General features: G+C 46.8%; 1 protein-coding gene across 7 annotated transcripts in view; it reads left to right on the forward strand.

The window, feature by feature from the left end:
- camta1a (calmodulin binding transcription activator 1a) overlaps nucleotides 1-22,940 on the forward strand; it is a 522,529-nt gene that overhangs the window by 271,685 nt on the left and 227,904 nt on the right. For all 7 annotated transcript variants that reach the window (XM_046365688.1, XM_046365689.1, XM_046365690.1 and 4 more), the window contains one exon: nucleotides 6,646-6,781. In XM_046365688.1, the coding sequence (XP_046221644.1) occupies nucleotides 6,646-6,781 (136 nt within the window). The remainder of the gene's footprint in view (nucleotides 1-6,645; nucleotides 6,782-22,940) is intronic.

The raw sequence follows: 22,940 nt of genomic DNA on the forward strand, positions 1-22,940 counted from the left end.
CCTGTCCTCCAGTGTAGGGACTGGAGGCTCAGAGAGAGCGCTTAGTCTGGCCAGTGTGCCATTCATACGTACAGTACGCCAGCAGCCTGCCTTCCTGAACAGGCTGAAACGTGCATGAAACGAGCTTAGCCACTATCAGCCTAGCATCACCCCCAGTCATCAGCCCTCTCTCTCACTCTGCAGGGCTGCTGGGGGTGAGATAAGGGAATTGACACCCTGCCCCCCCCCCCTTCGCTTCTTATCCACTGTTGTAGGTCTTTTAGGGACAGGAGGCACAGACGTGGAGCTACACAGAGTGTAATTTATATTATTTTTAAATTGGCTGTGATTTTTCCATTGAGATAAGTGTTCTGGGACCATCTGTTTTGTGGCTGGAAGGCAGAGGCCTGAGTTGTGTGGCAGGCAGCAGAGATAGAAGGAGGGGGAGAGAGAGAGGGAAAGACAGAGTGGGGAGAGAGAGAGAGGGGGAGGGAGAGAGAGAGGGGGAGGGGGAGGGGAGGGAGAGAGAGAGAGGAGAGAGAGAGAGAGAGAGAGAGAGAGAGAGAGAGAGAGAGAGAGAGAGAGAGAGGGTAGAGAGAGAGAGAGAGAGAGAAGGAGTGAGAAACAGAGAGAGAAGGGGTGAGAGAAAAAGAGAGAAAAAGAGAGAGAGAGAGAGCAAGGGAGTCACAAACTCTTTTTTTACCTGTCTCCCAAACAGTACTCACGGGTCCACCCATCACCCTCTGTGATAGGCTGGTAGACCAGACTAGGTACACATTGTGTTATTATAAATGCCAACATAATCAGGACATGACACAGTGTTTGACAAACGTTCACTCATAAAACTTCTCTACCAGTTTGACCTGTACTGCCATGACCTTTCTACCTGATTAATTACCATGGGAATGTAATTACACGTTCACACCATCGTAATGCATAGATAGAGAACAGAATGGTAATGAAAGATAGACTGGGAGCTGCTTACGAGCGCTGCGCCGAGCGGTGTAGTGGGATGATGACCCAACTCCCTCTTCCTGGTTCCTCATTGACAGTCTGAGGGGTACGTACCCCGGGCCCGACCGGGATTCAGAGAGGCACGGCTCTGCGTCGGCGTGAGAACGTGAGCGGGGGAGAGAGCACTGGCGGCGGAGGGGGAGATTGGGGTGCGATGAATCTCAATCCGAGTGCTGTGCGTGGCAGATTTACATTTAAAGTAGTTTTAGAGCACGCCCCACTTCCTGATGTGTGCTCCACTCTGCCAGGCGCTGGAGGGGCAGACTTATCACAGAGTCATCAATTCACACGTGATGCACCCTGATAGACCCTGGCTACGCTACGCTACGCTACCACTGTACCAGGCAGCCTAACACCTCTGTATGCAGACAGACAGACAGGGGAGAGATGAGGTGGCGTCTAATAGAGAATACCTCTTGAAGTGTAATTATATTACATGTAGAAGCCTGCCGTTTTGACAGCTCCGTGTGGGTCCACGGGATGCGAGATGTGTGTGGATCAACTTCCCTGCTGCCTAAATTAGTTTTGTGTTTCAAAGAAAGAATTAGCGCCCCTTGTGTGCACTGCTGGTAATACCGTATAATACCATAAGGAATGGTACAGGAACGGTATGAAAATCATAAAAAATCATAATGTGTGTGTGTGTGTGTGTGTGTGTGTGTGTGTGTGTGTGTGTGTGTGTGTGTGTGTGTGTGTGTGTGTGTGTGTGTGTGTGTGTGTGTGTGTGTGTGTGTGTGTGTGTGTGTGTGTGTGTGTGTGTGTGTGTGTGTGTGTGTGTACTATATATGTATCCAGTAGTGGGCCTGTGTGTCTACATTAGTAAACTGTACGTGTGTGTTTTTGGTGACATGGTGTTGGTGTTGTAGGACTATGACAGCTGAGGGCTCTGATGGGTAATTAATAACACCAGGGGTTGACTCCCTGCTGTGCCTCCACTGTGCCTCTCTCCTGTGCCTCCACTGTGCCTCTCTCCTGTGCCTCCACTGTGCCTCTCTCCTGTGCCTCCCTCCTATGCCTCTCTCCTGTGCCTCCACTGTGCCTCTCTCCTGTGCCTCCCTCCTGTGCCTCCACTGTGCCTCCACTGTGCCTCCACTGTGCCTCTCTCCTGTGCCTCCACTGTGCCTCCCTCCTGTGCCTCCCTCCTGTGCCTCCACTGTGCCTCTCTCCTGTGCCTCCACTGTGCCTCTCTCCTGTGCCTCCACTGTGCCTCTCCTGTGCCTCCACTGTGCCTCTCTCCTGTGCCTCCACTGTGCCTCTCTCATGTGCCTCCACTGTGCCTCTCTCCTGTGCCTCCACTGTGCCTCCACTGTGCCTCCACTGTGCCTCTCTCCTGTGCCTCCACTGTGCCTCTCTCCTGTGCCTCCACTGTGCCTCTCTCCTGTGCCTCCACTGTGCCTCCACTGTGCCTCCACCCTCCTTCCTGTGCCTCCACTGTGCCTCCACAGTGCCTCCCTCCTGTGCCTCTACTGTGCCTCCCTCCTGTGCCTCCACTGTGCCTCCTTACTGTGCCTCCCTCCTGTGCCTTTACTGTGCTTCCCTCCTGTGCCTCCACTGTGCCTCCTTACTGTGCCTCCCTCCTGTGCCTCTACTGTGCCTCCCTCCTGTGCCTCCACTGTGCCTCCACTGTGCCTCCCTCCTGTGCCTCCACTGTGCCTCCACTGTGCCTCCACTGTGCCTCTACTGTGCCTCCTTACTGTGCCTCCCTCCTGTGTCTCTACTGTGCCTCCCTCCTGTGCCTCCCTCCTGTGCCTCCTTCCGTGCCTCCACTGTGCCTCCCTCCTGTGCCTCCCTCCTGTGCCTCCCTCCTGCCTCCCTCCTGTGCCTCCCTCCTGTGCCTCCACTGTGCCTCCACTGTGCCTCCACTGTGCCTCCATGGCCCAACCAGCTCACCCCCCTGATCTTCAAAGACGCCTCATCTCTACCTCTCCTCTCGAGTTTGTAGAGAGAGAAAACCCAGAGTGTGGTATTAATCAAAGGCTGGGTGTCCTGGGAAATAGGGTGTTAGGAGGGTGTCCTGGAGAATAGGGCCAGTGTTAGGGGGGTGTCCTGGGGAATAGGGTGTTAGGAGGGTGTCCTGGGGAATAGGGTGTTAGGAGGGTGTCCTGGGGAATAGGGTGTTAGGAGGTTGTCCTGGAGAATAGGGCCAGTGTTAGGGGGGTGTCCTGGGGAATAGGGCCAGTGTTATAGGGGTGTCCTGGGGAATAAGGCCAGTGTTAGGGGGTGTCCTGGGGAATAGGGCCAGTGTTAGTGGGTGTCCTGGGGAATAGGGCCAGTGTTAGGGGGTGTCCTGGGGAATAGTGCCAGTGTTACTGGGGGTGTCCTGGGGAATAGTGCCAGTGTTACTGGGGGTGTCCTGGGGAATAGGGCCTTAGTTACGGGGGGTGTCCTGGGGAATAGGGCCAGTGTTAGGGGGGAAGCAGCAGCTCTCCTATTACAGCTAGAACACCAAGGTAAATGTTTCATGCTCTACTATGCTACTGTCACAAATGCATGGAGCGTGGGGGAGTTGTAACTGTAGGATCAGCCCCAACCGCAACTAGTTCCCTCTGCTGGCCAGATAGGAGAAGTCTGAGTCTCTCTCTCTCTTTCTCTGTCTCTGGCTGAGGGGACTTGGTTCCTGTGGATCTATGGCTGTGGAACTGAGCTCCTGAGCCTCTCTCTGAGCTACTGTCAGTCACTAACTCAGGGCCAGGCTCCTCTCCTCCAGGTTCATTGTGAATTCTCAGCAGCAGACACAGTCCCCCCCTACCTCCCTCATATCTCTCTCTCTCCCTCGCCCACTTTTTCTTAATGAACAAACCTGATTGAGTGAATGCCATTACCTCTGTAAATGAATGATTCCTCAAGGACTGGGCAGGCTGTACACCATCCACGGGGTAAAGCGTATTATCGGTTGGTACACGCCACGCCACCGAGATGTGTGTGTGTGTGTATGTTCATGCGTGTGTGTGTGTATGTGCATGCGTGTGTCTGTGCGCACATGTGTCAGGGACTGTGCTGTGTTTCCATAATAATCAGGCACGTTTAGGCTTCTGAAACAGAGGGCCTGCTGTCACACCGCTTTGATGACAGAGCACTTAGCATTTTCCCTCCATGTATAAATATGTGTGATTCTGATAAGATTAATTGAAACGCCTAAGTTTACAGAGATATACTGTAGGTGAAGAACAGAGAGAGAGGGAGGAAGGACGAGGGATAGAGAACCTATTTCTTTGCAAAGTGTGCCTTTTTAGGCCTGTGCTTTAGACGTAGCTACTTCAGAGAGCAGAGGAATCGAAGGCTCTGTGCAGCATGTCTGTCCAGCATGTCTTTCCAGCATGTCTTGAATTGGAAACAGCATCTTCCTAACACTGGCTCCCTATAAAAACTGAGTGGATAACTTTTCACAGAGCCAATAAATAAGGTGCGGGGGCCTCTGACACGAAAGCCTCACCCCAATTTCCAATGCTCTTGAGGAGATCAGACATTTGATTGTCGACCTCATCTCTTCTCGTCCCATCTTTTAGTCTAATCTGGAGGCTACATTCTAAGACGCACGCTTCCTGTTTTTCTGAAAGGCAAACAGAACGCATCTCCACGGAAACAAGCAGCATGCCCCGACAGAATCCATTTAACCAGTGTGTCCGAGCGTTCATTAAGAAGACATCGTATTGTATGATTGCCTCGACAGAGTGCTGAAGTCTGCAATAGTCTCCTAGACAGCCAGGTGACCTTCGGATGACATTCGTCACAAAGGGCTTGAATCATCATATACTGTACATTATCCTATAGCTGCACAATACTTAGCGATTCTTTGCTCATAGAATTGTATTAGAGCCATCAACTATGCTGATGACCCGGGGGGATATACAACGTGCCATAAACCAGACTAGTTTCCTCCAGAGAGTACTTTTATCAGAGGACTAAACCCCGTCAAAATCCCACATTTGTAAATGTACGGTAGAAGACATGAAGGATTCCTATGTTAGCTTGTAGGTAGTGAAAGGGGGATGAACGATGGAATGACAGAATGAGAGAGGAGAGTTAGTAAGAGCGAAAGTGAGGGCTCTGGAGACCGATGAAGCGAGAGAGAGAGAGAGGGAGGAGAGGAAGGTAATTCCCCGGTGCCCATCTCTAGCTCCAACCGACTGGTGGTGAGAGGAGAAGGGGGGGAATAGAAAGAGCGAGGGATTGAGGATGGCAGGGTTTGAGTGACGTCTCTCATTAGAAGGTGCTGTCAGGGGCCACAGAGTGGGACTGGTGGGACCCCTCCTTCATTTCCCCCTCTCTCCCTCCCTCCCCTCTCTCCCTCTCCATTGGCCCCTGAGATACGTCCTGGGAAGGGAGATGATTGATGAGCAATAGCAAGATAAACAGGAAGCAGGTCCCGTGAGCAACCCTGGAAAATGATGCACCGTTATAAATAAAAACATGACAAAAGTGTAACTACAAAACAACAACACCAAACCAAATGCAAAACAGTTTGTTTTTATTCGCAAAGTAGCATTTGAAAATAGCAAGGTCTTTTTTTTTCTTTGTAGAGAGTTTTGAGCGTTTGTTTGCTTTTGTTTATTTAAAAAGAGGCGAGAGAAGCGATTGCACTCTTAACTGTAGCTTGTGTGCAGTGAGTATGGGGCTAACAAGCCTGAACAGCTGCTACGATGAGCACCCAACAGAGGCAGACCCCAACACCCAGCACTGAGGCAGCAACCTCAATGTGTGTGTGTGTGTGTGTGTGTGTGTGTGTGTGTGTGTGTGTGTGTGTGTGTGTGTGTGTGTGTGTGTGTGTGTGTGTGTGTGTGTGTGTGTGTGTGTGTGTGTGTGTGTGTGTGTGTGTGTGTGTGTGTGTGTGTGTGTGTGTGTGTGTGTGTGTACAGAATGTTTATGAATTTAAGATATAGAGCCCTGACACGTGTTTGGTCAGCCAAGCACATGCTAGCCTTGCTCAACATCGCACGAATTGTTGAGCAAGTCAATAATGTTTCATGAATGATACGGCCTCCTTCTTTCTGTTCATGTTTTAACACAGTACTCCAAACGCCCCGTCTGACAAATGGAGCTGTAAAGGCATATTATCATCAAATAGTTACATGATATCATTATATTGTATCATTATGAAGCAAGAAGCTGTGGTCTGATGAAGGGAGGATGAATTATGAATGGAATGTGAGGGAAGATCTCTTCTTCCCCCAAGGGACTTTACACACACCACCACAACTCATTTCACTGGATGAATGTGAGATAAAAAAAAAGCTGCCTCAGCCTTTATACACACACAGGCACGCACATAAACTCGCACACACCGGTTCTACATGTAATTTACTCGGTGGTAGAAGTGTCACTTTCATATGGAGAAATGTATGCTGAAGGTTTGCTTTGTTCATTGTCAAACTGTGAAGAGGAATGCAGAAAAACATCATAAAGAAGTCTTGTCATCTAAAGTCACTGGTGCATTTCTGCCTGGCAGTAGACTTGTGTCGAGACTTTGTACATCTCTAAAATGAGTCCCACAGCAGTGGCTTTGAATTAAAATTCTCTCTCTCTCTCTCTCTCTCTCTCTCTCTCTCTCTCTCTCTCTCTCTCTCTCTCTCTCTCTCTCTCTCTCTCTCTCTCTCTCTCTCTCTCTCTCTCTCTCTCTCTCTCTCTCTCTCTCTCTCTCTCTCTCTGATCCAGGCCACAGAATGGGTCGATGATCTTGTACAACAGGAAGAAGGTGAAGTACAGAAAGGACGGCTACTGTTGGAAGAAGAGGAAAGATGGGAAGACCACGCGGGAGGATCACATGAAGCTCAAAGTCCAGGGAGTGGAGGTAAGAAACGAGGAGGTTCGGGAGGGAGGGAAGTATGGGACCTGGCCTGACCTGGACACGACACTGAGTTGTCCTCGTCTGGCTGTAAGGGAGAGACAGCCAAGTTACATGCTGAAGTTGGGTCCTAGCCCTGCTATCTCCCAGGAGCCACGCAGAGCAGGGAAACATGCAGCACAACAATAGTTGTTCCATGGGAAGGCAGCAGAGAGGAACCGATTGTTTGTACCTTATTAAGTTGCAGGATGTTGCCTTCGCTCTCCAGAGCCTACATTAATCTTCTCTCCTCCCTCACTAGCTAGTACACACCATGCTGAGCCCAACTCCGCATTCTGCCCCTATCCTCACTCCCCTCTATGCCCCCTAACCAGCAGACACCACACAGACCCAGTCTCAACCGGGTTCACGCCGGGCCAGCCTGGGTTAGCGGTGCAGTGCTGGCACCATGGTTGATTTATCAGCGGTGACACACATGAAAAGGAGCTTCTCTCAGGCCTCTAGGGCCTGCTTCACTCCCCTCCCTTCCTTTTTTATAGGGCTGGGGGGAAAATTCTGGTTTTGTTTCACTTGCAGGCTTAGCCCTAGGCAATGGTGCCAGAGGCACAGGAGTGTGGATGGGTAGGGGTGTCAGGGATGGGTGTGTCCATCTACACATAAGCACACACTCACACACATACCTCAGGGAGTGGCGGGTGCCGTGTGTGACAGAGACAAACCCCAGACTGTCCAATAGGGTTCCAGCTCTGTGTTTGTTCTGCTCTACAGGACGGTCGCTCAGGGGAAATAGCTCAATGTTGTCTGTGCCTGGACGTGCCACTCTCTGATAACTTGTTCTGGACATGCTTGCTAAAACCATTTGGGTCTTACGTGTTTCTTCCATAATGTCTGACAGTTGTATTAATTCATGTCACTCTTTGTGAAAGTGCTAAGTCTACATGTCAAGATATCATTTTGGTTATTTGTGAGCTGAACCCAAATACTTCCATGTCAAACATATCAAGTTAAATATGCTGTTTTGGTATATATGCCTGGGATAGAAAACACATACATTAGTTAAAACCATGGATTACAGCCAGTGTCCACGCTCTGCTAAAGGCTGAACTACAGCTTACAAGAAACGGGACACAGATATGGACGCATACAGAAAGTCCGCTAGGACCTCCGTCGAGACATCACACATATAAAAAGGACAATATAGGAGGAAGGTGGAATCCTATTACACCGGCTCTGATATGCGTCGTATGTGGCAGGGCTTGCAGATGATAACAAAGGGAAACCCAGCCGTGAGATGCCCAGTGATGCAGAACTCCCAAATGATCAAATTCCTTTTGTGCTCGATTCGAGGAATACAACACTGAGTCTTGCCTGAAAGCCCCAGTTGTTCCGGATGACCGTGTCATCTCGCTCTCCCTGGCCAATGTGAGTCAAATTTGTAAACAGGTTAACAATCACAAGGGCACGTTCTCAAAGCATGCGCAGACCAGCTGGCAGGTGTCTTCACAGACATTATCAATCTGTCCTTGTCCCAGTCTGTAATCCCAACATGTTTCAACCTGACCACCAATGTCCCTGTTCCCAAGAACTCTAAGGTAACCTGCCTAAATGTAGCATCTGTAATTATGAAGTGCTTTGAAAGGATGGTCATAACACACATCAACACCGTCCTCCCAAGCACCCTGGACACACTCCCAGTCACATACCGCCCCAATTGATCCACAGACGATGCAATCTCAATTGCACTTCACACTGCCCTCTCCCAGCTGGACAATGTGACCATGCTGTTGATAGACTACAGCTCAGCGTTCAACACCATAGTCCTCTCCAAGCTGGGGACTCTGGGACTGAACCAATGTCGATATAAACCCTGGATAGGTGACGCTATGTCTTGACAAATAAGAGGCTTTGAAGCCACCGGGGCTCCATGATCATACTCCTCCTTTTGGGCTTTGACTAAAGGAGATGAATGAATGAAAACGAATGGCACACATACACAATGTCTTTAACCCGTCTCCTCCCCTTCATCTACACTGATTGAAGTGGATTTAACTTTCACCTGGATTCACCTGGTCAGTCTGTGTCATGTAAAGAGCGTGTGTATACACACACTATATACACACACTCACACAAACACTGACCCTCTCACACATAACCCATAGACATTCTCATACACGACATACGCATATGCACACACACATAACACACTCGCGTACCGACAGCACAAACGCATACACACACACACACACAAACACACACACACATACCGACACAAACACACACACACGTACACACACATTCACACACTTTTTACACTCGTCATATGTTGCTGCTACTCTGTTCTTTATTGTACCTTATTATTATCTATCCTGATGTCAATTATTATCTATCCTGATACCTAGTTATTTTATCTATCCTGATGTCTAGTCACTTTATCTGCCTTCATGTACATATCTACCTCAAATACCTTATTATTATCTATCCTGATGTCAAGTCACTTTACCCTGCCTTCATGTACATACTGTATCTACCTCAAATACCTTATTATTATCTATCCTGATGTCTAGTCACTTTACCCTGCCTTCATGTACATATCTACCTCAAATACCTTATTATTATCTATCCTGATGCCTCGTCACTTTACCCTGCCTTCATGTACATATCTACCTCAAATACCTTATTATTATCTATCCTGATGCCTCGTCACTTTACCCTGCCTTCATGTACATATCTACCTCAAATACCTTATTATTATCTATCCTGATGCCTCGTCACTTTACCCTGCCTTCATGTACATATCTACCTCAAATACCTTATTATTATCTATCCTGATACCTAGTCACTTTACCCTGCCTTCATGTACATATCTACCTCAAATACCTTATTATTATCTATCCTGATGTCAAGTCACTTTACCCTGCCTTCATGTACATATCTACCTCAAATCTATCCTTACTTTACCCTGCCTTCATGTACATATCTACCTCAAATACCTTATTATTATCTATCCTGATACCTAGTCACTTTACCCTGCCTTCATGTACATATCTACCTCAAATACCTTATTATTATCTATCCTGATGTCAAGTCACTTTACCCTGCCTTCATGTACATATCTACCTCAAATACCTTATTATTATCTATCCTGATTATCACTTTATCCTGTACATATCTACCTCAAATACCTTATTATTATACCTAGTTACTTTACCCTGCCTTCATGTACATATCTACCTCAAATACCTTATTATTATCTATCCTGATGTCAAGTCACTTTACCCTGCCTTCATGTACATATCTACCTCAAATACCTTATTATTATCTATCCTGATACCTAGTTACTTTACCCTGCCTTCATGTACATATCTACCTCAAATACCTTATTATTATCTATCCTGATACCTAGTTACTTTACCCTGCCTTCATGTACATATCTACCTCAAATACCGTATTATTATCTATCCTGATGTCTAGTCACGTTACCCTGCCTTCATGTACATATCTACCTCAAATACCTTGTACCTCTGCATATTGATCTGGTACTGGTACTCCTTGTATATACGTCCATTCATGACTATTTTATTTGTCTTGTGTTACTATTGTTGTATTGTTTTGTTCTCTGTATCATTGGGAAGGGCTCATAAACAGGCCTCTCACGTTTAAGTCTACACCCGTTCTATTCCGCGCATGTGACAAATAAAATGTGATTTGTTTTAAACTCCAGATGGAGGCTGCATTATGCAGATAACACAGCTGTGAGTCCCAGATACACCTCTCTTTCTGGAGGCCCACTTGTTCACACTGCTGCCATGTGACTGTTCACACTGCTGCCATGTGACTGTTCACACTGCTGCCATGTGACTGTTCACACTGCTGCCATGTGACTGTTCACACTGCTGCCATGTGACTGTTCACACTGCTGCCATGTGACTGTTCACACTGCTGCCATGTGACTGTTCACACTGCTGCCATGTGACTGTTCACACTGCTGCCATGTGACTGTTCACACTGCTGCCATGTGACTGTTCACACTGCTGCCATGTGACTGTTCACACTGCTGCCATGTGACTGTTCACACTGCTGCCATGTGACTGTTCTACACTGCTGCCATGTGACTGTTCACACTGCTGCCATGTGACTGTTCACACTGCTGCCATGTGACTGTTCACACTGCTGCCATGTGACTGTTCACACTGCTGCCATGTGACTGTTCCTACTGCTGCCATGTGTCTGTTCACACTGCTGCCATGTGACTGTTCACACTGCTGCCATGTGACTGTTCACACTGCTGCCATGTGACTGTTCACACTGCTGCCATATGACTGTTCACACTGCTGCCATGTGACTGTTCACACTGCTGCCATGTGACTGTTCCTACTGCTGCCATGTGACTGTTCCTACTGCTGCCATGTGACTGTTCACACTGCTGCCATGTGACTGTTCACACTGCTGCCATGTGACTGTTCACACTGCTGCCATGTGACTGTTCACACTGCTGCCATGTGACAGTTCACACTGCTGCCATGTGACTGTTCACACTGCTGCCATATGACAGTTCACACTTCTGCCATGTGACTGTTCACACTGCTGCCATGTGACTGTTCACACTGCTGCCATGTGACTGTTCACACTGCTGCCATGTGACTGTTCACACTGCTACCATGTGACTGTTCACACTGCTGCCATATGACTGTTCACACTGCTGCCATGTGACTGTTCACACTGCTGCCATATGGCTGTTCACACTGCTGCCATGTGGCTGTTCACACTGCTGCCATGTGACTGTTCACACTGCTGCCATATGACAGTTCACACTGCTGCCATGTGACTGTAGTAGCTGACATATGTGTGTGTGTGTGTGTGCAGCCACCCCCCTGTGCAGCCACCCCCCTGTGCAGCCACCCCCCTGTGCAGCCACCCCCCTGTGCAGTTCCTAACAGACATAGAGGATGGGTGATCCATCAGTTGCTCTACAACCCAAGTCAGGACAGGACAGGATCTGTGACCCATCAGTCATCTTCAGCTCTGTTTTCTGTAAACACAAGTAAATGTCCTGCCCTTAGCCTTCAGCACTGGTACACCACAGTACAGTACAGTATAGTACAGTATAGGCAGGGAAGAGCACACACACAGTACAGTCAAGCCAGGGGGACTCTCTCCAGGAGAGCCTGCCGTGTAGGGACCGGCTGGTTAGATTCGCTATTTAAACACCACACACACTGAATGTATTTTTCCTATAGTTCCCTAAAGATGAACTCCAGTAAAATGAATTATATATAATAAGGCACAAATAACAGCTAGCTGTATAAGTTCACTTCTACATTATTTCAGACCATTGAAACTTATTGGGATAACAGTAGTGCCCAGATAGGCAGAATGACAGGGTAAGATGAACACACACACACACACACACACACACACACACACACACACACACACACACACACACACACACACACACACACACACACACACACACACACACACACACACACACACACACACACACACACACACACACACACACACACACACACACACACACACAGTCCTCCAGAGTCTTCAGCCTCTACATAAGCAGCCTCCTCACATGGCTCCGTTAAGTATAAATGCTCTCCTCTCTCCAGGCAGCCAGGACCTATTAGAAGCTGTGTGGTTGTTACACAGGCCCGAGTTAGCAAACAGAGAACACAAGTGTTGTGGGTGGTTCAGGCCAGTGGTGCTCAGTGGCTCCAGTGAGGAGAAGAGAAGTAAGGCAAGGAGGCAGAGGGGCTGGGAGTCAGGGGCCTTCAGGAGCCTGTAAGAGGCAGCAGTGCGTAGCGGGAGTGGATGTCAGCGCGTGCCCTGCTACTGTCCTGTCTGCTCCAGACCATTGTCTCTGCAGGCTCCCCTCTCTCCTTCCCTCTCTTCCCACCTCTCTCTCTGACTCCCTCTCTCTCTCCTTCCCTCTCTTCCCACCTCTCTCTGACTCCCTCTCTCTTTTCTTCCTCTCTCTTTCACTCTCTGGGCCATCCCACTCTCTCTACCTCTCTCTCCCGATTAATCTCTCTCTCTTGATCCCTCCCTCCCATTTTCTTCCTATCTCATCTACTCCCCTCTCCCCCTCCAAGCCTACAGTCCAGACGGACAGAACCTTGAGAACCGGACGGTAATGCTCCCCGTTCCCTAGAATTGGAGCACAGGGCATGTTGCGGCATTAGTGCTTAACAGGGCGTGAAATAGCAGCCTGCCTCTCTGACGTCTCCCCCATCACTCCAGGTGAGCTGGCCAGACGGCTAGATAAATGAGCAACCACCCTGCCCCTCTCCTCATCTACCCAGAATGCATCTGGCTTGGGGACCTGAGGAGAGGAGAGTTGTCTGTCTGTGATTAGCTCACCACTCCTTCTCTCCTTCTGCTGCTCAGCTTAACTCCCCTATGCTTCCCCCAAAAATATGTACCTCAAATGTGGACCCCCTCCATCCCCTCTTCCCATTATTCCCGAGCTTTAATAAACTCCCCCAAACACAGATCGATTTCTATTAAGTGAAGGTGGCAGTGCCTCTGACTAATTTCATTACCACAGGCTAATTAAACCGAATAGAATAAGCTTTCTTGTTTAGGAGCACGGAAGGCAAAAGCTCCAACACTCTTGGAACTCAATGCCAATATCCTTCCATTCCCCCCTCCAACCCCCTGAACAGTGGCCTTCTCATCGCTCCTCCTAACATGTCAGTCCATGTTGGATATGTCTTAATGCGGGATTTCAGCCGTGCAACTGTGAAATGAAGGAAGCTAATGCAGCATGTCGGTGGCTCAATCCCCTCTGCTCATTGATAATAATGGAGCCAAATGTCAAAATGTTAGCGGCTAATGCTGTAATGGAGTGGACCCTGGACTGGGCTGGATGCAGGGAGCGCTGCATGAAGATAGATGCTGGGCTCCACACCGCACCACATTGTCTGCACTGTCTCCCATATCACATGACCTTGAGGGTCTAGAGGAGACTCAATGCTTTGGGCTTTGTGCTGGTTTTTTTTTTTTGATAGAAATTAAAAGCACTTAGGTGAGACGATTCCAATGTTAATTTGATATTCTACCAACACAAAGAGGAGTTATGTTGTCCAGAGATGATACTATGGCTTTGTTCTGTGTTGTTTATGTTCGTTTGCAATTTAGTCACTGAGGGCCTTCTTCGTTTCTGTCAAGGTGAGAGGAATCCAATGTTTGTTTGGTCTTCTACCAACGCAAAGGAGACTTGTATTTGCAAGAGACTCGAGAGTGTTGTTGGTTATAGCTCTCTGTGTGTATGTTAAGGAGAAGATAGTTGAGGTCGAAGAAACGGCAACTGGGTTGCAGACAGTGTGTGTTGCGTGGCAGACAGATAGCAATGCAGCAGCTGATATCACTAGATTGCAGGGCCAGATGTGGAGAGAGGACAAAACAAACTGATCTCTCTCTCTCTCTCTCTCTCTCTCTCTCTCTCTCTCTCTCTCTCTCTCTCTCTCTCTCTCTCTCTCTCTCTCTCACCCATCCTCCTGCGCTCTCTCTCTCTCTCTCTCGCTCTCTCTCTCTCTCTCTCTCTCTCTCTCTCTCTCTCTCTCTCTCTCTCTCTCTCTCTCTCTCTCTCTCTCTCTCTCTCTCTCTCTCTCTCTCTCTCTCTCTCCCATACTCCCCATACTCCAGCTCAGGTGTGACATTGGGACCAGATAACTGACACCGTGTAGTCACCAACCAGAGGCTGACATGTTTCCTCCCTATTGTTAAAATAGGCAGGCCTTTTAAACAACTGTGGGTTTTGTCAAGACAGTAAATCAATGAACTCTATTGTCTCCTCTCTTCCCTTGGTGGGTCTGCTTTGTGATTCGTAGATTTTTGTATTTGACTCTGGGCTCTGATCACGCTGTAGCCTGCCTCCGTTTCCCTTTTGAATTACCTGAATGTGTTGGAGATAAAAAAAAAACAATCTGTTTGTGATCTTTTTTAAAGCCCACGTTACCATGGCTATAACTCCTAACCTCCTGCTCGGGTAAAGGAAGGTAGTCATTGAAGCTGTTCTGTCACTGAAAGCATTCAGTTTCGTATTCCTTTAGTCACCTGGATAATGTAATAAGATGGACTATGCAGAAACAGAGGAACAGAACTTACTGCTTACAACAAATTCACAGCCAGTAATGTATGATTGTCAAGACAACAGAATTCAATTATACCTCATGGTACAACACTATATGTATTTCATTTGTATATTAACACACTGATAAGGTAATACATATGTATTTAGCCATAGCAATACACTCATCTCATGGACATAGTCCCTCGAGCTACACACATTGAATGATACTGTTCCACCGTGTACTACAGAACAAAGCACCATGTGTCACGCCCTGGCCACAGAGAGGCTTTTATTCTCTATTTTGGTTAGGCCAGGGTGTGACTAAGGTGGGCATTCTAGTTTCTTTGTTTCTATGTTTTCTATTTCTTTGTGTTTGGCCCGGGTGTGGTTCTCAATAAGAGGCAGCTGTCTATCGTTGTCTCTGATTGGGAATCATACTTAGGCAGCCTTTTTTCCTATCGCATTTGTGGGTAGTTGACTTTGTTAGTGGCCTTGTTGCCCAAGTTAAGCTTCACGGTCGTTTCCTTGTTTTGTTGGCGACATTCATTAAAAATAAAAGAAATGTACACTCATCACGCAGCGCTTTGGTCCGGTCATTTCCACGACTTTGCCCGTGACACCATGTGTCATGGCTGTGCTACTATAGACTGAATCATAATGTGTTTGTGTTTACTATAGGCTGAACCAGCGGGTTCCCACGTTAGTGTTTCCTGTCAGTATTCACAGTGGATTCACGTGTCCAGCTCACCCATGGTTTTCTCTTTAAGCTGAGTGGAATTAGTTTTCTCCTCTTACTTCGTCATGATCACTGAACTACTCAGTAGCATGTAAGCCTTTCATGCCGACCTTGCTATCACCACTTAAATCCCACAGCAGGATTTGGGGCTAATTTTAGGAGGAGGGTGTAGAGGAAGTGGCTGTTGAATGTATAAGAGCCTGTCAAAAGATGTGTATTATCACCACTTTCCCCTTGATTTAATTTGCCACTTGTTGCTCCCCCCGTCACCCCCCCGTCACCATGTTGTCATGCTGAGGAGCTCCACAGGGATCCCTCTTTATTGTGACGGGAGGGAGGGAGGGAGGAAGGGACGGAGGGAGGGAGGGAGAAACATCCGACGACTGGAGAAGCCCTTAATGTGTCGATCAAGCTGAAGACTTTGACTTGATTTTGCATTTTTGTATTGGCTTGATTACACACACACACACACACTTACACACACACACCTCTACACCATTATTTTCTCCTGGGTCTGTGTGAGGAGGCACATAAACATGGCCCAGGAGATGAGCTGTGATTCATGGAGCATGGAGATGAAGAGTGTAGATAATATGATGGACAGAAATACCCTGCGGTGATGCATTAAGGTCTCTGAGCTCACTGTGTTAAAACAAATACAAATGAATCAATAAGCAGGAGAGAGAACAGAGAGTGAATAACTAATGTGGGGGAGGGGGAGATGGCTTGTAACATTGGGTGGCCCATCTGAGCACCATACTGACTCGTGTGGGGATGACGAAGAGAGAGAGAGAGAGAGAGGCGGGCGAGGGAGGGAGGCGGCAAGGGCTTTTTGAAATGTAACGGGACTGTGCGTGAGCCCCCACTGCCTCGCTCCGTGTGCCAGTCATTATCTCCGTGATCGCTGGAGCTGCACTAAAGCAACTGAACTCGTCCTGCGTTTGATACAGCTCCCCTGGGACAGACACACACCGAGAGAAGCATCACCCCAAGATATGCAAAGAGGCGGTTGGGGGGGGGTGGGGGCGCGTAGGGGAAAACAGAGGCGGTTGGGGGGGGGGCTATGTTAGTCTACAGTAGGCTTTTCGTGACACAGTCAGTGGCTGCCAAGCGTATGATCTCTCCTCTGCTCTGCTACAGTACACTCCAGTGAGCCAGAGAGAGGGACAGAGGCCGGAGCGGCACAAGACTTGGGCCGAATGGTAATGACTGACTTTCACTACTAAGGCCTCACTGCCCTCTCTCTGACACAACAGAGAAGTGCATTCAGACTGTACTGTACAATACAGAGCAAGAGCCCACTATAACTTGTGGCAACGCTACATCATTTCTGTGTTATGTCAATTCTGATCATTTACTCAAGTCGAGTTAGGAGATATGACATTGTAGCAGTGGGTAAATCTGCCAACTGTTTCACATCTGTTATTCTGTTTCCAGTTGGAGAACTTTTTGACCTCCAACTAATTTTGTCAGAATGGGCTGTAATGAGGATGAATCAGAGGAATATTCTGTCTGCACAGCCCACAGACCTGAAAGGAACCAGTTCAAAGTGGATACTCGAAGGACACAGCTTTAGACCGACTCTCAAGTGTCTCTCACCCTCAACTCCCTCACCTCAGGGAGCGAGTGCCGGTTTCTCTCCTCTTCACCAGAATCTCTTTATAATGATCTACATGAGGACTCCGGATTCATCATAGTCACAGCAGGGTAGCAGGTTGTCTTTCTTCTTGACCACAGGGTCAAAGAGGCTATGTTGAACTGTTGTACGGAATGACGTTCTATTTCTAGGAACCTGTAAAATACATGATATAGGCTGAGTGAAATGTCTTGGATCGCTCTTTGGGAAATAGTATATTGCTAAATCCCCCCTTCTCTCTGAAGAGGCGGCTGTAATACTCTCTCCCCTCCTAGAAAGCTGTTCCCGTGGAAGAGGCAGTACTCTGTAGAAAGGCTATTTCCTCAGACCCTGTAGTGCTAGCTGGGTCAGGCTCTCTCCTCTTCTCTCGTCTCCCCGTCTCTCTCCTCTTCTCTCGTCTCCCCGTCTCTCTCCTCTTCTCTCGTCTCTCTCCTCCCGCTGGCCTCGAAAACTTGTTTCACCGTTGGGAAGGGCCCGTAAGTAAGCATTTCACTGTTAGTCTACACCTGTTGTTGACGAAGCATGTGACAAATAACATTTGATATGATTTGCTTCCTTTTATCTGCCTGAGGGGGGGGGGGGGGCAGAGATGGAGCACAGCCCTCTGTTGGTGTTAGGATGCTACCAGGGCGCCAAGGGGTCGAAGGTGGAATCACTGTGTTATCTCCTTTAGAGATGGATGTTCAGTACTGTACAGTATACAGTACACACGTCTGCATGGGATGGGCCCACATTTCAAAGCACCTTGTTTTTCTCTCTCTGTCTGCAGACATCTTTGCACCTTGACATTAGCGTCGCGATGAGTTCCTAAATGGTCCTCCATCCATATACAGTACAGGCTGTAAATGGAACTTTCACACGTGTGGCTTATGTTCATTTCGACCTCTGATATTTTTCTGCTTGTTTACTGTGTCTCTGCTGCCGAGGAGGTGGTGTACACAACTTCATGTATTATCAACTCTGGGTGTACAGGAAGTTTAGAACCAAGTTGCTGCTGCTGCATGTTTAATAACTGCAAAATCAAACCGTACCAATGTTCCCACATCCAGCCTTCAAAGCATTGGTAATGAGCTGAGCTGGAGAGTTCAAAGAGACTGTTAAAGTGTTTATATCAACTTCTATAGTGTGTGGCGTGCTGAGAGACAGTGTTTATACTGACAGGGATATATAGAGAGGATTGATATTTAACATGAAAGAGTGACTTAAGAGGAGTTTAACAGAGAAAACAGGTTAAACCCTTATGCTCCGGGCAACAGGGGAAACCGTTAGGGAGCGAGAATATTCTCCATTCACTCACACGCACATGGCTATTCTGTTCCCGCTCTTCTCTACGTTGCTTTTCTCTTCAGTTTGTCTCTGTCTCTCGTTCCATGACGCTTCACCATGCCTGAGTTAACCCTGTTCTTTACACTGGTCCTCCATTTTGTTCACATTGCTTTTCTCTTCAGTTTGTCTCTGTCTCTCGTTCCATGACGCTTCACCATGCCTGAGTTAACCCTGTTCTTTACACTGGTCCTCCATTTTGTTCACATTGCTTTTCTTTTTTGCCATGTCCCTTTATTTCCCTCATAATTCCACTTTGGCAGCTCTATTTCAATAAACGTCAAGCAAATCTACATTTGTGCTGTTTTCACGATCACAATTATCGAAACACTTGCATGCCTTGGCGTGAAAGGCCTGGGTTTTGATGTGGGTGTGTCGAGGCGTGGCCCCTCACTGGCCAATCAGAACGTGCTCCATGGCGAAAGATGTGGCTGCTTCAGGTTGTGTAGTTAAGGTATTTTATGTATTGCCGTGAACTCAACTCCAATTCCAATGTTAGTCCGTTATAGTTTGTTCAATGGCTTACATAAATGAAATGACAAAATGGAGACCTATCTTTGCTAAGTACATTCATTTGAAACTATTTGCAGTCCACATTGTTCTTGGTAAACGCATGGCTTCAAGATCATTTCCACGGATATGGGGGCTAGGCCTACTGTACGTTGCGTTATGGCTGAGCATGTACATGCCAAACATTGTCAATGAGCAAGATTCTATTCATTATCGATAAGGTCGAACAAAAAGGATTAGAAAGGTAATTGGAACTGTCTTCCAGATCAGATGGCATCCACTCATCTCCAGTAGTTGCAGTGCAAGTCTGCCACGGACGTTGTCACCATAGAACCAGGAAGGGGAATCATTCAAATAAGTTTGGTTGCACAATTGTACAATACAATTGAACGAAAAACAAGCAATACGTTGTTTTTTTAAACAACAACAACAATAAATCATTGTAAAATGTAATGGTATCATAAAACTACCAGGATACAAAAGCCAGACACTGCTGTTGAACCAGCCATCGTTATTGTATACCCATACAGACACAGACACACCAACACACACAGAGGCCTAAGGGAGGGATTGGATTTTGATCACATGAAACGGAAAATCAATCCATTTTTACGGCTTACAGATGACTCTCTAAATATGAGGTTCACCGATATTCACCACGGTTCTCATTCTCGTGTCATGATGGGCATGAACATGTAGCCTACTGTACATCATGGAGGGGGTTTTACGCACGTCCAGAATGGGATCTGCATGGCTAAAATAACGTGGGCCTGCCTACAATGCATAGGTCAAAAGGGAATGTCAGATCACTGTTTTACTCCTCTCAAACTTGATATTTTATTAAAGCTTTGGTGATTAATATGTATTTCCAAGCGGTCTCAGAAGCCCAGCCCTTCATTGACTGTCTTGACTATACTTCGCGATTGCATTAGGCAGACAAAAAAATGCCTTCATTGAGAGGAGGGGAGGCTATTGCTTAGTTTTTAATCAATTAAAGCGAAATGGGAAAAAAACATTTGTTTTCATATTTCCAAATGCGAAGTATACAGGCACCAAAAGCACATTAGGCTACTCTTGTTCCGTGCGTATATGGACAGTGTGTGTTTTACGGCTGGATAGGCTGAGTTTCCGCCATCAATATTAATGCCATAACCAACTGTGTTACCGCTAAAACTAGCTTTGTCTTAACCTGTTAAAGATAGGGCTGACTACTGCCCCCTTTGGAGGAATTGCGTGCCCATAGTAAACAGAAAAGAAATCTGTCCAAAATTGCTAATATATGCATATAATAATTGTAATTGAATAGAAAACACTCTAAAGCTTCTAAACCCGTTCAAATTATGTCTGTATGTAAAGCAGAACTCTCAGGGCAGCCATTCTCCCAAACTCTCTCTTGTCATAATGAAAGTTGGGCCATATCCCTACCAGAGCTGCCTGAAATTAACACTTTGGACCATGTTTTTAAGGACACACCTCAAATATTTCCCCCACGCCCATCTGAGCCCAAGTGAGCTGGTATAAGACATGTAAATTGCAGAACCTGGCGTTAAGGCTGGAAACTGCCAGGCAGTTTTTACATGACGAAATGGCAAACTAACGTGCGTTTGACACTAGCCAGCCGAAAATAGAGCCCTGATTCTCCTTTTGTTGTCGGTTAGGGAGGCTTTGCTGAAATGAAAGGGAATTTTGCGACGGTGAATATATTTATATTGTACACAAAAATGTGCAGGAGATGAGTCATTTCTGTAAAACCCGTGGGGGGGGGGGGGTGCTGAATGTGTTCTGCCTGGTGTGTAGACACACTGGTCCCTTGTTTATGTCACTGTCACCCAGTAAACCTATTACCCATTGTACACACACACACACACACACACACACACACACACACACACACACACACACACACACACACACACACACACACACACACACACACACACACACACACACACACACACACACACACACACACACACACACACACACACACACAGACTTACACGCGTGCACATACACAAAAAGAAAAGCTAACACAAGCATACGCACACAGATCATCAACATTCTGCTCTCTATCTCGTGGCTATAAAAGCATGGTAGGCATATCAAAGTGTTGTCCTCATGCAGACATGCCCCCTATAAGTGTATGTACACAGTATAAACCTACCACACACACTCACGTCTGTACATACACACCAATGGAACCTATTCCTGCAAGAGATGGGGGTTAAAGAAACCAAAAATGGCTTGTCTAGGATATATAAAAATACATCCTGAAGGTAGAAGGTAGAGGGTGAAAAAAAGTCTGGAAAGGAGAAGAGAGAGGGAGGGAGGCTTTGGAAGGTGGATGGATGGCGAGGGGGAATAGAGATGGCGGGGGGCTGCTGAGCGAGGAGGAGAGAGAAAGCCAGAATGAAGGATATATAGCCCCTGGCAAACAGAAAACAATTGTTACACTGCCTCATATAACCCACTTCAACCTTAAACAGAAGTTTTTTTTTCACTCAATTAATTTCTACACATTGGGGCAAAGGGCCTGGGCTGAAAGAAAAACCTTTATATGCTGCCGCTGCCTATCAACCTGGACTGTTCTTTCTCTGGAAACACAGGCTGCATATGGAGTAGAATACATGGAATGATAAAAACACAATATAGAAATAGTACATGACGTTATGCAGTGTAATATCTGTAGCCTATAGGAACGACGTTTCTGGACAATTTATTGTGACAGTTAATATTATTTTTTTACATTTTTTTAAGAGATAAAAAAATAACTCATTTGGTTAGACATTTGCATAAATGTATAGACTCAATCGTTTAATCACGGATCGCACAGGAGTTATTCTGTATATATTTCCACAAACTTTAGACATATTTGATCTTATTACATGTAAAGCTGAGGGCAAGCTAGACCATTGAAACAATCATTAACAATCATTAAGATTGTTAACAATCATTAACAATCATTAATCATTAAACAATCATCCTACTCTGCCCCCAGGCTCTGAGACTGTTGTCTGTCTGAGTTGTGGTCTGAGCTGTTCTGGTTACCAAGCTTTGCTGGCCAGAGGCATAGCTTGCTATATTTACTATGCTGACAGTGTGCAATGGGACTTTCTGGATGTTGATTGTGTGACGGACCTGAATTTGTCTGAACCGTCTCAGTGCTTCTCCTGCCGACACTGTGCTTCCCCTTTAATTCCCTATTGTATAGCCAGCATCAGCTGAGCAAAGAAAAGGGTTGTGACGGTGGTGCGAATGAGGAAGCGTTCAACCCTCAGTTCCAAAAGGAGACACCTTAGTCTGGAATAGCTTGCAGCATGAAGGATCATCAAAAGTAGAACTAATACTGAAAAGTTTGTGCTGAGTTGTTGTTAGCACTCACTTCTGAAGACCCTCAGTCCCGCTTTTGAAGATAACAAATTTAATTTGTGATTAGTGACAGTGTTGCTAAGAGCCCCAACCGTCACGCTGAACTAACACCAGTTAGAGAGGTCACAGCGCCACAATGCTGCCTGCCACCCTAATGGAAAATCTAAGGGATAAAAATCAATGTCTCCTTCTGAAAAAGTACTAGCTTCCTATCTTTCATTAGAAAACCCTTTTGCAATTATGTTAGCACAGCTGAAAATGGTTGTTCTGATTAAAGAAGCCTTCTTTAGACTAGTTGAGTATCTGGAGAATCAGCATTTGTGGGTTTGATTACAGGCTCAAAATGGCCAGAAAGAAAGCACTTTCTTCTGAAACTCGTCAGTCTATTCTTGTTCTGAGATATGAAGGCTATTCCACGAGAGAAATTGCCAAGAAACTGAAGATCTGGTACAACGCTGTGTAATACTCCCTTCACAGAACAGTGCAAACTGGCCCTAACCAG

Source organism: Oncorhynchus gorbuscha, linkage group LG10, assembly GCF_021184085.1.
Source record: "Oncorhynchus gorbuscha isolate QuinsamMale2020 ecotype Even-year linkage group LG10, OgorEven_v1.0, whole genome shotgun sequence".
In the NCBI taxonomy this organism is placed as follows: Eukaryota; Metazoa; Chordata; class Actinopteri; order Salmoniformes; family Salmonidae; genus Oncorhynchus; species Oncorhynchus gorbuscha.